Here is a 20,488-nt window from a genome sequence, read left to right as displayed (position 1 = left end):
TCATGGAATATACTGTCTTTAGTGAGACCATCTTATACCAAAAGTACATGATACAGTACCAATTCATTATAATGCTACCCATGGAAGCCATAGATTATACCGCATAATAGTGAGACCACTTTATACTGAAGTTCATGATACTGAACTCTTTCATTATAACACTGCCCATGTGAGTCATGAAGTATACTGTCTTATAGGGAGACCACCTTATAATGAAGTACATGATAACAGTAAACCCTCATTATAATATTGTACATGGAAGCCATGGGTATACCACCTTAAAGTGAGATTGCCTTTTAATGAAGTTTATGATGCGATACTCCCTTATTATAACACTGTCCATGGGAGCAGAAGAATAGACTGCCTTATAGTCAGACCACGTTATAATGAAGTACATTATATAGTACATCCTCATTATAATAATGTGCACAGGAGTCACAGAGGATACCACTTTATCGTGAGACTGAATTATAATGAAATACATAAAACAGTGCTTCCTCTTTATAATGCTATCCATGGGAGTCGTGGAGTGTGTTGCCTTATAGTAAGACCACTTATAATGAAGTTCATGAAACAGTACTCATAATATTTTGTATGGGATGTGATCCATAGAGCATACCACCTTATAGTGAGACCACTTATAATGAAGTTCATGAAACAGTACTCATAATATTTTGTATGGGATGTGATCCATAGAGCATATCACCTTATAGTGAGACCACTTATAATGAAGTTCATGAAACAGTACTCATAATATTTTGTATGGGATGTGACCCATAGAGCATACCACCTTATAGTGAGACTACCTTACAATGAAGTACATGATATGGTACTCCATCATTGTGATATTGTATAAAGGAGCCATAGTGATACCACCTTATTGTGAGACTGCCATATGATGATGTACATGATACAGTACTCCCTCATTATAAAGCTTCCCATGGGAGCCACAGAATATATCACCTTATAGTGAGAGCACTTTATACTGAGAACATGAAACATATAATTTTACTACTACTTAACAACGAAATGGAATCCATGACCATGCTTGCCTTTTAGCTGAAACTGTTATAATAAAGGATCTTACAGTGAGGGTACACTGCAATGTGCATAGGACTTTTCATTTTATAGGGGGTCAAGCTAGACTTGAATTTTAGGAAGAAGTGATTTCTTCTTTTGGACAGAACAGGGAAAAGAGCTTACAGGTAGAAGTGGACCAAGAAATTCAAAATTTATATATACCGTATTTTCACGCATTTAAGACACACCTAATTATAAGATGCACCCATATATAAGACGCGGGTTTTGACGAATTGTGTAAAAAATATTTTACATAAGACGCCCACAAATATAAGATGCACGCGGCCTAGCCATCTGCCACACTGAGCAATTTATCTCCAGTGGTTTCCTTTCCTTTATCATAAATTAAAATTTGTCCAATGTTTCATCACCCGGATGTAAACAAGGCTTCATTACCATTTTTAGCTGAGATCAAAGAATTGTCTGAGGCAGAACCGCAACGGTTATCGTTTATTCTTATCTCCTGCTGGGCCAATAGCGGATGGGTTGAGTACCTGGTATCTAGAATCTAGAACAATAAACGCCAGATGTAAAGGCGGCTTCATTGATCTGCTAGGCCAAGTCTTCAGCGGGTGGGATTAGTACCGTTCATAGACCAATAAATACCCGATGTATGCGGTTAGCATATATACTGGTAAACGTGGGAACAGTCTCTTATTACCGGTATATATAAATGAGTGATCAATTTGCTTAGCATTTTTAAAATTTATAAAATTGTCACGATGCCGAAGCGAAAATCATATACGGCCGACTTTAAATTAGATGTCATCAAGTTTGCCAAGGAGCATGGCAACAGAGCTGCTGGAAGAGAATTTAGCTGCAGCGAGAAGAATGTACGTGATTGGAGGTTGGAGGAAGAGGAGATTAAGAAGTGGTAATTACTGAACACTTACCCAACTGTTTTTACAACTAGGAATGAAAATCGTGAAACGTGAATATCGACCGCAATAATTGTCCTTCAATATCACACACTGTACCATTCGTTCGTGTTAAAAAATACTTAGATAAGACGCCCATTAATATAAGACGCACCCTGGGTGCGGGGTAAGTAAAATTTTGTATAAGACGCGTCTTATATACGCGAAAATACGGTAATGTGTGTTCTCTTATTTAAATTATGCCCTCTCTTTCCCAGTATTCATATTTGTCTTTAACATTAGATTAAAGCCATACTTTAATTTCAAGTAGAACATTTTCTGAGTTATTTTGGTCATATGACTTTAAATGAGAATAATAGAAACTAAATTGTAACAAATTTTAACTGAGTAACCAGATTACTTTATTGTAATTGCAAGTTAGTAAAACCGCTTAATCAACTACCCTTAATAATATTTTTTAAAAAATACTTTCTAAAAGTTCACAATACTATTTGTCCTCATTTCTTTGTTGCGGATAAAACATTCCCATAGCTATTCATACGTAACACACTAAAATGCATAAAATTACAGACATAGCTCCTTTATGGTCGGTATATGAACTAAACCCTTCTTTTCAACCGAATCAACACAGACTTGTGAGTGCATCTATTTTTAGAAGGAGGGGTTTTTATAATGTAACCACTCACTTGATATAGCCTCATTACAGCAGTTCATTGATAGGATTGTAAATTTATAGTTTATTTATTTGTATACTTACTTGTAGCAATTTTAGAAACTGGTTAAATAGTATGTCCTTCACTGGTTTTTTCCGTATTTTCACAAATTCGAGTCAAGACAGAGAACAACTTTGACCTTACAATGCTTCTCGTGAATTTCACAACAAAGCATTGTCCCATCGGTTTCTGACCTACAAAATTGCATTTTAAAAGTTTCGAAACACATGTTTATATGTTTTTTATCATCAATGAATAACGTGGAAATTGGGTAGCGATATTTGCTAACTTACTTGGGAAAGGGTTAATTGTCAGTCAGCTATCAAAACGCACGCCTGTGAATGTGCAAAAGTTTGTTTGTCAGCATAATTGATATCAAAACTATGCCTAGTTACTGATGGCTTGATGGATGAATACATTTCATTATAACACAACAATAGAACTAACCTGACTAAGGGTAGGGGACATTTCAGAAAGTATGGTCAATCAATGTACCTCTAAAAAAGTCACAGGACAAAATCCTTTTTGCTTTCGTAACAGAAGAAAGTGAAGTTTACATTTTATAGGTGACTTAGCTGCCCACTTAACCTGGTAGTGTGACCCCTGTTTTAATTCAGACCAGTGGGAATAAAAATGTGAGTCGTTAGAAAGGACCACAAAACTCTTTGTTATATATATTGGCTTCCACCTTATAATTTGTTATAAGTTGTTGTGAAACTTCAAGAATAAAAAAATGTCAAAGAAAGAATGTGGTACTTTGCATGAAACAGTATAGCTAGTGTAACTATCTGGTGAGCCAGAAAAATGGTTTTATTGCTCTGTTTCATTTATTCCTCTGTCTTTGTGGGTTCGAGTCCCGGGCTCGGCCAATGTGGGTATGCAAGAAAGCTTGCTGGTAGCTTCTCATGGGTCAGCAGTTCTTTTCGGGGTCTTCCTGGGTTCTACCTCTACCATTTATACTGGCCGCCATGCATAGTCTATCTTGTGGTGAATAATGGCATTAAGCCCTATAACAACAACAATAACAACTGTTTCATTCAATAGCAATTAGTCACATTAAAATTCTTTTTGAGTTGGTTAAAAGTGTGATATTTTTAAAATTCCATTTTTCTTGCCATCTGCATTTAAATGTAAAATTACATGTTTGTCATGTCTTGTAAATATTGGTGTGTAAAATTAATTGGTTTTCATTTCAGCAACTTTTGCTAATGATGACCGTTTACATGTGAGAACTTTACAGAGTGTATACAGGTGCTTGACTGGTTCCAAGTTTGACTGTCCTCGTACTGGGGGACATTGGGAGGAAATTGGATTCCAAGGTAGGTAGACTTGTTGGCATCAAATAGTTAATGTTTTGCAACAAATAAACATCTGCCTTTCATATTTGTGTGTGAGAAAGTTATATTACTTTCTGTATATATTTTATTTTCTGCCAATTGCTATGAGCAAAGTCCATGGCAATTTAATCAAGGTTTATGAGCAATATGACAGATACTGATAAAAGTTCATGCTTAACCATCAGATAAAAAGCATTATATTTCATGTTATGTCAGTTATTATTAGTAATGATATGCCCTGAATTACATTTGTCAGTTTCAGAAATATGAAAGTTTTAGCTTGAATGGTAAATGACACGGTCAGTGGAAAATAAGCTTGTTTGAGTGCTGATCTGATTATTATAAATTTTAATCTGATTGGGTTGGTAAGATTTGTTAGGGTGACACAAGGAAGAATTGAAAACACTCTGGCACTTGCTTATCAGCAACTTATGGTTTTGGTTAGGTGTTTCATGGCATGCAGCAAGTAGGTTGTTTAGTGGAGTAAAGGACACCATGGTAGCCGATCGTGGCTGATACAATGTTAGGATTGAAACCTGCATCCTGTATTTTGCAAGACTGGCATGCAAATCTCAGAGCCATTGTGGATCCTATCTTTATTTGTTGCATGTTACGATGTTTAGATGGGCACATCAGACCTATGCTAGAGAGTAGGAACTTCTGGAGTATTGCTATAATGAATATCACTGATACTTTGTACAGTGATACTGTATTGCTATAATGAGTATCACTGATACTTTGTACAGTGATACTGTATTGCTATAATGAATATCACTGATACTTTGTACAGTGATACTGTATTGCTATAATGAGTATCACTGATACTTTGTACAGTGATACTGTATTGCTATAATGAATATCACTGATACTTTGTACAGTGTTACTGTATTGCTATAATGAATATCACTGATACTTTGTACAGTGCCACTGTATTGCTATCATGAATATCACTGATATTTTGTACAGTGCTACTGCATTGCTATAACTAACAGCTGCCTCACTTGGCGCTCAGCATGAAGAGGTTAGGGTTAGGACTGGTAGACCTGGTGTCAGGATAATGTGACTGGGTGGGACAGGATGCAACATTTATGCAGAACGATGCCTCAATGCTTGACATCACTATAAACTGCCACACTGCAGATAGTGATATGATGGAATTTTTTTTTAGGCTCACTTAAAAATCCAAATCACACACACACACACACACACACACTGTATTGATATAATGAATATCACTGATTCCTTTTTAAAGTCTTATTGAGATGTTGAATGAGTTTCAGTCATATCACTACAATGTCTGCAGTGTGGCAGTTTATAGTGATGTCCTAACACCAGGCTGACCAGTCCTAACACTAACATCTTAAAGCTGAGCGCCTAGTGAGGCAGCTATTAGGACCATTTTTTAAGTCTTTGGTATGACTTGGCCGGGGTTTGAACCCGCAACCTTCTGCATCCAAGGCAGATGCTCTAACCACTAGGCCACTGGAGAGGTCCTTATGTCAATGCTTATTCAGTTATAAATTATTTTATTTATTTATCTGGGACCCCGAGTGGTCTAAAGCGCTCACCGTTATGGATCATTGCCATCTCACCTCTGACTTCATGGGTTCAAATCTCAGTCTTGGCCAATGTGGGTATGTGAGAAGACTTGCCAATAGCTTCTTGTGGGTCGGTGGTTCTTTCCGGCATCTTCCTCCACCATTTATACTGGCTGCCATTTATAGCTTATCTTCTGCTGAAAAATGACGTTAAACCCTATAATAACAACAATTTATTTATTGAGTTACTACATAGTCAAAGAAAATTTTATACTTCCTCTAATCATTCATGATTTTCAGAAATCTTTTGAGCAAATAATTATTTCTTATATACTTTAAAATGAAAATCTGAACCATGGTAGGAAAATGTTTTACTTGAAGTGAGAAGCCTCACATTGAATATTTCTGGACCCAATTAATCAAGCAGGAAATGGGGTTATCTCCCTTGTCACCTTTCTTTACAGGAAGAAACTGACAAACAATCCTTAGTTTAATTTTTATTGTAGTTGGAATCCTTTCTGGCCCAAAATATTTGCTATCCTTTTTCAGACCTAGAACATTTACAGTCCTTTTCAGACCTAGAACATTTATAATCCTATTCAGACCTAGAACATTTATAATCTTTTTCAGACCTAGAACATTTATAATCCTTTTTGAACCTAGAACATTTGCAATCCTGTCAGACCTAGAACATTTATAACCCTTTTCAGACCTAGAATATTTATGATCCTTTTTGGACCTAGAACATTTGCAATCCTTTTCAGACCTAGAACATTTGCAGTCCTGCAGTGCAACAAATACTGCACTAGTAGTAAATTATTGGTCCTTTATCTTGGCTTGCCAAAAATCCATACCTAAATAAACTCATTTTGGAAGATTCAATTTGCCTATACTGTAGATACTAGGTTTTAGCAGGGATTGAGGAAAGACATGTTTGATTGTCAAGGATCAAGCTTCGACTCTTGCTCCATGTATTGCATGCCAGAATTACATATTCCCATTAACATTTTACAACAGTCTCTCACTAGCGAACCATCAACTTATGCTTGCATTCGTGTACTTTTATGACACTTTGAAACATTTTGAGGATTAAATTGCACATTTTTGTTTTAATTTATAAGAACAAGCAAAAAAATGTTAATGGTCTGATGGGCAAGTGAAGGTAATATAGTACCACAGTCCAAAATGATCAGTCCTGGACTGCAATGATAGGTCCACAGACCCAAATGATCAGTCCTGGACTGCAATGATAGGTCCACAGTCCAGAATGATCTGTCCTGAACTGCAATGATAGGTCCACAGTCCAAAATGATCTGTCCTGGACTGCAATGATAGTTCCACAGTCCAGAATGATCTGTCCTGAACTGCAATGATAGGTCCACAGTCCCAAATGATTAGTCCTGGACTGCAATGATAGGTCCACAGTCCCAAATGATCTGTCCTGGACTGCAGTGATAGGTCCCCCATCCAAAATGATCTGTCATGCACTGCAGACCACCATAATTTTGAGGCCCTGGGTTGGTGAGTGAAATTAAGTCCAGATTTGCCTTTTGTTTACAGCATGGGTTGTATATAGGATTCTAGATGCTTTTTTCCATTAAAGTGCAACTTATCAAGTGATAAAGGCAGGAAACTCTAAATGCAATTTTTTTTATTCAAGCTCATGTCAATGCCAAGAATTATTTTATGGACAGTATAATGTATATTTATGTTTCAAATCCATTTCATATTTATTTTGAAGAAAAAAAAACTTGTTGTCAAATGGAGGGAGAATTTCCCCATAAATTTTCAGTTATAGCATAGACCCTAGACCCTAGTCAAGATAAGTAAGGGACATATCTGCTGCTTTTGAAGGTATCTTGATTCAGTTTGCCTGTCCATCCATCTGTCTGTATTTCTGTATGTATATCCTTTGGTCATGGGGAGATAATTGTCACAACTATTTGTGGCAAACTAAATTCGGTAAGCAATGTTGGTATGCTTATATGAATGACCTCATTAGATTTTCATATCCTTACGTCAAAAAAAATTATTTTTTATTAGACCTTTTTCATATAGACTTTCTTGAGGAAAAGAAACAAGATAGCACAATTATTATAAATCTGCATGACTTTGGCAAATACCATGCACCAAAATATCATTGTCATTATTATTATTATTATTATCATCATTATTATTATTATTTTTTTTATTATTATTATTATCAAGATTGTTGCATGTAGGTGGCATGAGATTTTGTTTCCATTCATATAACTTTCACAATCTTTATCAGCTTTTTTATGACATTTTCAACTGAGACATACCTTTTTATTACAAATATTATCTTGTTTTGATTTTAAATTAAGTGTAGAAGCATGCCAGACAGTAATATGATAGTTTGTTGCAGGAACTGACCCAGCCACTGACTTGAGAGGATGTGGTTTACTTGGTCTTGTAAACCTCCTATACTTTCTGACAGACAGAAGATGTAAATCCATAGCACATGATGTCTATAAACTCTCACTACACCCTACACAGGTAATATACAAAAGTTTGATATATATCTGGCCTCTGTTCTTTGTCATGCTATTGCTGGGCTGCCTCTAATTTAACACTCTCCTCGTTATCCCAAACCCAAACATTTCACATATTTAACAGTCATTCCAATTAGGATGTTTTTATTAAACAGTACCAGCAAATTAATATTTTCCAATTTTTAAAGTCAGCATTTTTATGGAAAAATGTGCTTTTTTCATTAAAAAATATATTCAGGTGAAATTTGTTTAAATTCGATACCAAACATAAATTTTGTATATAAATAATTTAATTTTATATATAAAAACTTCATGCATGATTCCATTTTTATTACAAAATTTGATGCAAAGATCAAGCACAAAATGTAAATGTATTAACATAAAATATTGTTACAGAGTTACAGAGTTACTCCTTTTCCATTATAACACCCTAAATTTGTTTTACCGACATTTAAACTACTATTTTGTGAGTTATCGGCTCTATTTCACTTCCATCAGTTACAATAATTATTTTCTCCTGCATTAAAATTTGTCTCTTTTTAGTTGGATGTAACTCCATTATAATTAAGGTACTAGGTGTTAACATAATTAGTGCTCAGTTGTAATGTCGACAGTAAAGACGGTTTTGACTAGACTTTGGGAAAATATGAAAAATCTATACATGTGCATTGCATATCTAACACTTAATGAAATACAAAGAAACAGTTATCTCATCCAGAAACAGAATCATTTGTTCAGAGACAAAATTAAACGGCTTAATTCAAAGATGACATACAGGGATTAACTCTATAGACAACGCTGTCTCACCAACTTGAATAGACAACAGCTTGGTGAGTGGAATGTAATTACTGTAACATTGGGGTAAAAAAAAAAAAATCACAAGCCTTTAACACTATCAATCGAATCCTGCAATCAATACTCACTTGCTGGTTTAATAAACAAAGACATTATTCACCCCCAAGCAATACGTATTAACTCTAAAGACAGGCAATATATGTGATCACTACCTTAATTTGGGCACAACAATGGCAATTCAAGAAATGTACATTAACCTGGTTCACAGATTGTAGCATCTGTCACTGTGTACAAACCGGTAGCCAGGATCATTTTTTTTGTTTATTTTGTTCTTGTTATATTTGTTTTTGATCAAAACAATCTTTATTATTCAAACTGTCATTGTTACAAATGAGTTCATAAAGGTCAGTGATGTCTGTCTCTATTCTTGCAAAAGGGTTGTTCTTAGAGCTGGATACTGGGTCCTATTCATACATATGAATGGTAGCTACAAATAAGGTTGGGAACCAGGCTTGATGGAGTAAGCTACGTGTACTTTAGTCTGGTTTACAATAGAAAATATAAAGCAGAATAAGCATACCTACCAAAATTTCAGATATCGGTAGCCAGCCTAAGTTTTGTTTTGGTTTTGTTTTTTTAAATATTTTTTTAATGTTGTAAACAGTCATTGTTACAAGGATTAAATAAAGTTTGGTGGAGTTTATCCCAATTTTCGCAATGCAGTCATTCATAGCAGTGTTGAAATGCATATTGTACCAAGACATCATGCTTGCTGGTCACATTCAGCAGGTGGTCACTCATGACATCATTTATATAATAAAATCAATCCATGCAAATTGATTGTGGCCAGAAATGACAGGTGGTTGTTCATAGCAGAGGTCTCTCATAACAGGTTTTACTGTAAATCTGATTTGAGATTGCTGATGCTTGAACATGGCTACCATCCTTCACTTTGATTGGAATCACTGAATTCTGTGTTTGTGATATTGATTGGGATCTCAGAATTCAGTGTGATATTGATTGGAATCTCAGAATTCTGTGTGTGTGATATTGATTGGAATCACTGAATTTTGTGTGTGTGTGTGTGTGTGTGTGATATTGATTGGAATCTCAAAATTCTGTGTGTGTGATATTGATTGGAATGCCTTGCTTTGATGCCTAGCTCGATTTATTAGGTTATATTTTTAGATATACAGTCAAACCTGTCAATATTGGAAAAGGCGTAACTGGTCATTGTACACAGGTGACCGCAATACACTGGTTCACCTTTTTAAATTGATTTTTGAACAAATACCATGCACCAAATATCATTATTATTATTATTGTTGTTATTATTATTTTTATTATTATTATTATTACATTATCAAGATTGTTTTATGTACACTGTACAACAAAATAATAATTAATGGTACAGAAAGCAGTTGACTGATACACATGGCATTTATAGAGGAAGTTTATGGGGAGTGTGTTGGGGGAATTTAGAATGGCCATTGTTACCAGGTGAATGATATGTAAAGGTGACTGTTAGGACAGGTTTGACAATATTCTGGGGTTTACAAATTAGCCCTGGGTAAGCTGACTGGAAAATTGAACTTGCCCTTGGAAAATTTGAGGTTTCCCCAAACATAATATCCCAAAATGAGTAAAACAAGAAGATAAAATATGGTATATTTTTAGTAAATCTTGTTTATTTAAACATTTGTTTCTTTTTTATTTCAGTTGGCACTTTATAACCATTTGCAGACAGTTAAAGTTATCCAAAAATCTATTTGTAAATAATGTATGAAGATAGACATGTTGATTAGAAAGAGTTAGAATGCATTATGTTGGAAGAGAAAAAGTAGACATGTACACGTATAGAGACAGATAAAGTGTTATGTAAAATGATTTTGGAAGTAGCTGCATTTTTAATTCAGAGAGAGAGAGACTTAAAGCAAGACTGTTTGTAATGATTTATTTATACTCACTACACAAGGATTTGTGAACACTCATTTTATCCATTTACAATTATCATAGAGCCACCTTAGAATCGGTGACATGCATCAAAATATTTGAGAATTCAACTTTTGAGAATGATTTGAGAATACTTATTTTTGTTCATTTACTTGTTTCACAACTTTATGTAATAAAGTCTCCTGTAATTAATACATAAACAACATATCATAGTAATATTCAAAGCAAGTTTTGACAAATAAGGAATAAATACTTATAGTTTAATTTATCATGAGAAACTGCAAGACTGACCTTGACATTGGCTACACAATGGAAATGACACATACAGTAGATGAAAGAAACTATATCCAGATTAACAAATTTGGCAATTTGCCAAGATGCTTATTGTATTAATCATCCCAGTCATTAAAACCATATCAGTTTGATGATGTAAAAAGCCAGGATCAGGATGCAAATGTAACACAGTTATTTTATTTTGATTTAAGTGTTTTCAAAACATGAAATTTATTGGAAAATAAAGAGTTTATAGTAGAAATTGACTTTAAAAGTTATAGAGTAAATACTTTATGGTGTATATTGCAATTAGCAGGAGAGAAAAAATTATGTTTTCATTAATAATCATTTTATATTTGTGATTGTTCGTATCATATGACCCAATCTGATTACTGTTTGAAAAATGTTATTCACATGGAAAACGTAAGCATAGACTGGTTAGATAAATTTATCAGCAATTACATTTTTAAAACATTACAAGAGTTTTGGGGTTTTCTAATGATTATGATTGATCATTTCAGAACTTTCCATTTTGTGTCATGGGAATAAATATATCAAGAATTGCCCTTCAGTCACTCAGAGAGGAGGGACTTAATAGGTAAGGATATCCCAGTTTTATTGTTTTCTTTTAATCTTGCTCAGATTACACAAAAGGTCATATTTTAGAAAATTGGAAAAGTTTGACAGTAAATTCCGTTTGATCAGATTTGGTGCAGATGATAATCTTTAAGTAGGTTTTCTCTCATTTTCACTAGCATGGTTTCCTGTGTGTACATTTACAGATGGATAAGCTATTTCTGGACTCTCTGCTAATAACAGGAATTCCATCAGCTTACAGTTGTAAATTCCAAGAGTTATCTCCCTGCAAATCCCAAGGCATGACAAATTAAATAATTGAATATTGTTTTAAAATTCTCTATTGTACATGGAAAATGATGGAGTGCATTTGGATGGAGTTGACTTAGAAAGAATATATGAGTGATGTTTATTTGTTGCATTTGGAGCGCATTCAGTGAATTCACCAGCATAATGTCTAGCAGTATAAATCTGTCAAGGCATAAAAATGGCTCTAATATTTTAGGTTGAAACATTGAGTAGGGAATGTGGTTTTCCCTGTCTTAGATTTCAGATGTTCCACACTTAATGATTAACAGGGTTCATACAGAATTCTGAATGATAAATTCAAAGACTTTTCCCAAACTTTTGAAGTCCACAAACGTAGATTTCCAAGACCTATTCACTAACATTTTGAATACAAGTTATGTTATATGAGAAAACAATGAATGCAAAATACTTGTTTAATGATGAAATTCAAACTATAATTAATTCCTAAAATTGCTTTATAATGATCTGGAAGATCGGTTAACATTCATTGTTATTTCAGAAATATGTAACTTATGAGCATACTTAATACAAAATAAATTGTTCTCTTAAAAGAAATTAAAATGTTTGGGTTTATTTCAATTTTCAAAGACTTTTAGAGACCTCAGGGTAATCTGCTCGATTTCCGCAAACTTTCATGGCCTTGAAAATGCTACCTCATTTTTCCCAAATTGTCAAAGATCTTCAAAGACCATAAGAACCCTGATTAAGTATAAAGGATATAATAATGAAACATGATTAATTCATTCTAAAGACAATTGTAAATTGTTCACATGCATTTGTATCAAATTCTTTGAATTTGTTCATAGATTGTGTTTCATAGCATGAAAAATGTAATATTCTTTTGGGGGAAAAAATATTGTATATACATTTTCAGACCAATTTTGGGGGTAAAAAATAGTATTGTATTGCTTGGTAAATCTCACTGATGCTTTGTGATAATTTTTTTCTAGAACTTATGTTTTCAGACAGAATCCAAGAAGACTTGGTGTCTCATATAAAGTAAAGGTCTCTATATTTATCAGTAATTAGCCCGATGAAGTTCATTTCATTTTGGGTAGCTAGAAATAGTTTAATGTTTGACATTTTGTGAAGGCTGCTACCTGACTGCCTGTGTCAGAAAACATGGCACAGTATAAGGATCAAATATGTGTAAAATAATGAATGCACAACAATGTTGGGAAGATTTTAGTAGATGTATTATATCATCTTGATTTTTTTCCCAAATCTAATAGATGCAAAGTTTTCAGGCCTAGAATTTAAAAAAGAAAAAAAATGGGCAGTAAAACACTTAAAATTACACTCTTACTCTAAACTTAAGATGTGGAAATTATAGTTCCTTTGACTTCCGTCAGTATTTCCAAACTTTTGTAGCTATATTTTTACAAAGGAAAATTACTGCAAATGATTAAAAATGTAACAGCAGTTACCTCCAATGGCTTCATAGTTATTTGATATTGAAATTTCTTGTAAATTCTCAGCCTTAATCTTGAAAGTTCTAAAACTTCAAGGGCCCGTGTTGAAATGTCCTGTCAAATATTGTTACTAAGTACAATTTTTCTTTTTGTATGTATTTCTGTAATGCATGTATATATTCAGGAGAGAGAGAGAATTCCTCTTTCTTTTTTTTTAATTAGCCACACACAATAAAACACAATATCAAAGTATGAAATAAATGTGATTTAATGCTGCAATATATTCTCCTATTCATTTGCAAGCCATTTTTCCAGAGCCTGTTGAAAGGTCCTGTGACAAAATGCCTTTTTTTTTAAGAATAATTGTATCATTGTAATCCACATTGTTTCACTGTTTCTCATTGGGATCAGGGTGGTTTCACTGCCACTAAAGCTTAATCTTATCCCACAAACCTTTAAGGATTTTATGATCATTGTGCTGTTTTCCTTCAATGTGTCAGTACCACATACAATCCAGTTTGCAACAGTCTGTTTTCTGGCTGTTTGAATCTGTCCATTGCTGCTTTAACCTGATGATGTCAGAGCACTTGTAGCTTCTATCATGTAGTCTGGTTGGCTGGAGATCAAGTTGAAAGGTTTGCTGATGCTCATTTTCGGAGGTTGTAACGTAAAAGCATAGCCTTCACAAATTATTGCTGCCACAACATTTCCATGCTGCAGCTGCTTTTTCACATTGCTGCTGATGTGGGCCCAGAATGAGGCTATCACTAATAATACTGATCACGGTTTCTTGGTGAATTGCAAACAGATTTCCTCAATTATCCATTTAGTGTTTTATCCTTACCCCCATTACCTTGTACAGTGATAATCTACTATCTTTGATATCTTAAGGTCAAGATATTTCTGTCCCTTGAAAAAGATAATGGTGTAATATGCAGGACATGTCTTTCCTCAGAGTATGAACAAAAACATTTTTTGCTCCTACTTTGTCCTCTCTTTTTCCTGACACAAGATCAACGTACATGGTAGTCCTACAATGTAAATCTAAACAACAAATATCAGGGTATGCATCTTACATTGTAGGACTAAGTACAATGCTGTTTTGTCAAATATCAGGGTATATGACTTACATTGAAAGACTAAGTACAATGCTGTCTTGTCAAATATCAGGGTACGCATCTTACATTGTAGGACTAAGTACAATGGTGTTTTGTCAAATATCAGAGTATATGTCTTACATTGTAGGACTGAATACATGGGTGTCTTGTCAAATATCGGGGTAGATGTCTTACATTGTAGGACTAAATACATGGGTGTCTTGTCAAGTGTCAGAGTAGATGTCTTACATTGTAGGACTATGTTTATGGGTGTCATGTCAAATATTATGGTAGATGTCTCACATTGTAGGACTAAGTACATGGGTGTCTTTTTCAAATATCAGGGTAGATGTCTTACATTTGTGGGACTAAGTACATGGGTGTCTCAACCTTGTTAATAATAACAGTATCATCAAACATGTACTTCTTACCCTGTCAATTACAAAACATACTTGTGGAATGAAGCTATCTTTTCTTCCAAATCACTGGGTAAACACAGAGCAAGAGAGGTCTTGACTGAGCTGGAGGTCTTTACATGAAACCCTTTCGCCAAGTCTGGGAAGCATTGAAGTTGCTGTCCAGAAATTTTTTAGGGATGAGTTCCAAAGCATATACAAAAATTCCCTCTACATTTTCTGGAATATATGTCGTATTGATCTGTATGTCACACTGAGTGAATACCATTCAACCAAGTTGTCATCATTATCTCTTCCACATAAAACGGGGAGTACACTCAATTTCAGATGTCTGTTCAAGTTCTTATTAACAGAGAATTCAATTCAAATTAATGTATTCACTGTGGATTTAGGAATTTTGAAATTTTCAACTTTGGGTCTGATTCTAAGGAGTTTGTCATGGTTAACAATTTCCTGCTTTGCTTTATGATATTATAGTATTTCTAATGGCCAACAAGGTTGAGCACTCTCTCAGAATTAAGACAATGAGATGCATCATCTGAAGCTGCTGTGGATGGCACATTTGTCTCTTTGGAGATGATTTTGGCAAGGGACAGTGATTCTATGAATTTGGCAGTGCCTCCTTTATTGTTGCATTAATATATGATAAGCTTATCCTTCACGGTTATTACCATCAAAATTAGGTTTCACAGTGAAAGCTATTAAATATATAAACTTAAATAACCTTTTGACAGTGGTAGGTATCCAGTTTTTCATTTAATATACTTTTTTAAAACTTAATCCTCGTCAGGTTTTGATTGCAGACAACGAAAGATATCTCTAGTGTAATTTTTTAAAAACCCATGATACTCTGCTTTAACTCATTAAATAAAACATAAAGAGTCGATATGGACTAGTAAATTTAAAAGAATTATGCAACAAAACATGAAAATAAAAGAGTATGGATTCATAAATTTAAAGGAATTGTGCAACAAAGAAAAAAATAAGAGTACAGATTAGTAAATTCCAAGGAATTGTGCAACAGAACAAATACTGTAAAGAGTTAATAATGAATTTTTAACGAATCTTTAACATTTTTTCAGTCATATCACTACAATGTCTGCATTGTGACAGTTTATAGTCATGCACTGGGGCATTATGCAACAGACATTAGGCATGATATCCCACTGAGTCACATTATCCTGACAAAAGGCCGACCAATCCTAACACTAACCTATTAATGCTGAGTGCCAGGTAAGGCTGCTGTTAGTACAATTTGTATAAGTCTTTGGTATGACTCGGCCGGGGTTAAAACCACAACCTCCCACAAACAAGGCAGATGCTCTAACCATTAAGCCACCGGAGCTGTCAATAATGATTAGTAAATTCAAAGGAATAGTGCCAAATAAATATTATCATTGTTGGCTGCACCATGGAATAAGAGTATTTATTATTCTGCAGCAAACTAACCAGTTTTTTGGGTTTATAAACAAATGAGAAAAAAAGAAGAGAAAAGAAAAGAGAATGGCAGCTATTAAATCATGTGTATTTCTGATTCTTAACATATTAATCATGCTGACTGATAATAATTATTATAAATTGCTGTTTCCTTGTGGTATTTAGCCATCCTAGGCTTGTCTACAATTCCAACCCCAAAGAAGCTTAACAAATTATCATCATAAATGTATTTCTACTCCTAATATTGAAATTGCATCCTTTTTTTCTGTGAAAAATACCTTCATAATTAAAAATCTTTTTATATAATTTGTTGACACTTCTCATTTACACAGAAATAAAATGTTTGTGCATTTGTTGGGTAGATTTTAATGATCGCTGTTTATCAGAGGGTTAAAATGTTACATGGGAAATTCCTAACATGGCATTTGACTTTGAAAATAAACATAAAGACATGACAGTAATACATGGCTACATTTCCTGGTTTATAGACATGTATCAAATACAGAACAATATGCAAGTAATATCTTTTTCATTCATTACCCTAGATCTAAAGAAGTATTGCTTGTTTTTACTCATGATAGTACATTATTATAAGCAAGGCCATTGCAAGTTTGTGCTGAACAAAATGGCACCCAGGGTGAACATCATTTTTTATCCTCCCCCTTAAAAAAAACCATTGCGAATTGTTTATTTTTTAAATGTATTAATATTCATGAAAATAAAAACTAAATGAAAAACTGTATGTTTAAGTAAAATGCAGAACAAAAGAGCATGATCCTTGAAATGGTACCCCTTTTCTACCCCCTCCTCTAGGGCTTAGCACCCCATGTTTCCCACACCTTATGATGGTTCTAATTGTAGGTGCTTACTTCTTTGTTTTGTGGAATTTGTTTTTAGCTGAATAGGCCTATTTTGTCCTCCCCTTATTTTTCAGACACTAAAAGCTATAACTTAATATGTCTTAAGGCAGCAATAAAAAGATTATTTTGGTCATCCAAAACATTGACAGAAATAAAGTAAATATTTAGAAGAATGGATTTAATACAGCACAGAGAGACCACTCCTCTTTCTGACTGAAAGTGGTCTTTTAAACCAGGTATTTTCTCCTTATATGTCATCATGTTATGTAACAGTTGGTTTGTGCATGAATAATTTGATATTTCATGACAGGTGATCCTTGAACACAGCAGACTTTCACGATAAATTTACTGTGTATATTTCAATGGAAATTAAATAAAGTATTTCATAGATGTAACACTATGTCTGATTGGCTAGTGTTTAACATAATTTATTCTTCATTTCATTTCAGGGAGTGCAATAAGAGTAAAAGTGTGTTGAACACTGTTAATGATTTTTATGTTGGAACATATCTACACATGTATGAAATTTGGAAGAGTCAATCCAGGACAATTTCGGACTCTGGACATGTCCTAAGAGGTAAAAATAAATGGAGTAACATTTTGTAGTCTATAGTTAATGGTAGTATTCTATGCAAAGTCACTTCTTCTGCATAGCTAATTAGGATGGGGTTAGGATGGGAAAATACAATTGAATTAAAGGACAAAGTCTATAGTGGCAAAATAAGTTCCTCAAGAATTGGTGTTTTACTGATTGCAAGTTAAAGAGTATTACAGTGCATAAAATAATCATCATATTTTATACGGATGTTAAAAGTATTTGATCTTGAATCTGAAAAACTGCTCAAAACTTTATTAACAGCATAAGATGTAAATTTTAAAATTGGTTATGTTGTTGTTGTGGTGTAATGCCATTTTTCAGCACTTTATTAGCTATACATGTAGCCAGAATATTTGGTAGAGGAAGAATGCAGGAAATTGCCAAAAACAACCACCAACCCATGGGAGCTTTCACACTCACCCATGTTGGCTGAGGTTGAGACTTGAACCAATGGTTAAGATGTCAATTGTACTAACAGACCACTCGACCATAGCTTTAAAATAGGCATGAAACTATTCCCGAAAATTAGGTGATTAATATTCCTGGAAATTTAAAATCATTTAATCCAATTAAATTATTAGGGTAAATATTGAAAAAAATTTTTAACCTCTTTATAGGTTTAATTTCAGAACTTTGTTTAAGAAAACAGTATTTAATTTTTGGAGTTCTAAAACATTGGATTGAATGCACATTTTATGGTTTCATATTTGTATGGTTGCATTTAAATATTGTAAGTCTGTAGAAGCTGTAAGGCACCAGAGAATGCTAAATTAGTACATAAATGTGAATTTAAAGCATGTGGTACTGTTTTACTCCAGTAAACATAAGTTTTGTAGCCAAAAATCATGCAAGATTCGCTATTTATGGCAATATATGAGTGGATTCAATTGGAATGGGAACTGATTTTTGGCAGGACAAAGTCAACTTCATTTTCCTGACATGAAGAAGGAAAATTTGACAGTGTTTTGCCCAAAATTGCTTGCAAGTGTGATGCCTGGTTTTCTTACATGGTAAGGCTGGTTTTGGCTGTTTTGACCATTTAATTATGTGGTGGCAGTCATATCTGAACATCAGAATTGTTTCATGCTGCTTGAGTACAAGTGTTATCTTATTTGTAGGTATTGAGTACTGTAGATAGTTCTGAAGGTATTTAGTACTGTAGATAGTTCTGAAGGTATTTAGTACTGTAGATAGTTCTGAAGGTATTTAGTACTGTATGTATTGAGTACTTTATATATTGAGATCTGTATGTTTTGAGTACAGTACTGTAGGTATTGAGTATTGTAGATATTTAGTACTGTATTTATTGAGTACTGTAGGTATTTAATACTGTAGGTATTGAGTACAACAGGTATTTAATAATGTAGGTATTGTGTACTGTAGGTATTGAGTACTGTATGTATTGAGTACTGTAGGTATTTAATACTGTAGGTATTGAGTGCTGTGGGTTTTTAGTATTGTGGGTATTGAGTATTGTAGGTATTTAGTAATGTAGGTATTGTGTACTGTAGGTATTTAGTACTGTATTTATTGAGTACAACAGGTATTTAATAATGTAGGTATTGTGTACTGTAGGTATTGAGTACTGTATGTATTGAGTATTGTAGGTATTGAGTACTGTAAATATTTAGTACTGTATGTATTGAGTACTGTAGATATTGAGTACTGTAGGTATTTAGTACGTAATTATGTACATAGTAAGTGATGAATAAAAAATAGCAATCATTTGCTGTGTGCAAACATTTAACAGAACACATGTGAAAGATTTGGAATCATAAGGTTATAACTTCTGCATATCCATTGAAAGACATTTGCTACAGTTGCTTTGTTTTGCTTTTATTAAAAGAAAATACAATATTTCTTAAGACAAAAGACAGTAGAAACATCACATTTGTTTTGCTTATGGATTGCTTTTGTTCGCATTTTTGAGATATATGTCTTAAAACTGTATTGTCTGAAATGAACAACTCTGACCACACAAAACAACACGGTGTTCTGGAATCTGATTAAAATTGAGATCTCTGACACACTAGAGATCTGATTGACACTGGTACAAGGTCATATTTTGTTAACCCTTCAATTCACCAATCAAATTATAACTTCACATTCAGAACATAGCATTTCTAATGATTAGAACCAAACTTGAAATGCATTGCTTTATCTGTTTGGTTACTAAAACTAGGTGGACCAGGAATTCCAAATGTCACAAGAATGCAAACCTTTATTGGTGTTAGTCAGATCTGCTTATTTTTAGTAGGTGGGAATTATGACAGTAATGTGATCTTGAGGGTGCATTAGTTAGCATTAGTGTCATAGTATGTGTTGCTGACAACTGGAATATATCTTGCTCATGGGCAGGTCCAAATATGGCAGTGTTCAGTAACAATATTTTTTGATCATTAAGGATTGTGCTATGTAGTCTGTATATAACAGCGGCATGCCTATTTTGCATCTGTAAAGAACACAGAGCAGATCAGACCAATTTATATGAAGTTATGCAAATTAAAGAGAAGTATGTTGAATTTATTATACTTTGTTGCCTTAAATGAAGATGTTGAAGCCATCTTTACTGAAGTTCATTATCACTGGCAGCTTTTCTTTGAGGTTAATTTTACTCCATGTAAAATATTATTTTGATACCTGATCTATTGTGGAAGTGATATTTATCTTTGAGGGCAGGAACATCAAAATGCAGCTTTGCTT

At 33.8% G+C, this 20,488-nt stretch overlaps 1 protein-coding gene across 2 annotated transcripts in view; it reads left to right on the top strand.

The window, feature by feature from the left end:
* LOC149795215 (uncharacterized) overlaps positions 1 to 20,488 on the top strand; it is a 68,893-nt gene that overhangs the window by 33,436 nt on the left and 14,969 nt on the right. For both annotated transcript variants that reach the window (XM_089964958.1, XM_089964957.1), the window contains exons 9-12: positions 3,868 to 3,990; positions 7,933 to 8,063; positions 11,602 to 11,678; positions 17,637 to 17,764. In XM_089964958.1, coding sequence (XP_089821084.1) covers positions 3,868 to 3,990; positions 7,933 to 8,063; positions 11,602 to 11,678; positions 17,637 to 17,764 — 459 coding nt within the window. The remainder of the gene's footprint in view (positions 1 to 3,867; positions 3,991 to 7,932; positions 8,064 to 11,601; positions 11,679 to 17,636; positions 17,765 to 20,488) is intronic.

This window comes from Sinohyriopsis cumingii, chromosome 7 (genome assembly GCF_028554795.1).
Source record: "Sinohyriopsis cumingii isolate HCF-2022 chromosome 7, ASM2855479v2, whole genome shotgun sequence".
NCBI classification, from domain to species: domain Eukaryota; kingdom Metazoa; phylum Mollusca; class Bivalvia; order Unionida; family Unionidae; genus Sinohyriopsis; species Sinohyriopsis cumingii.
The sequence above is the reverse complement of the archived record's forward strand: the minus strand, read 5'-3'. Positions and strand labels throughout refer to the sequence as shown.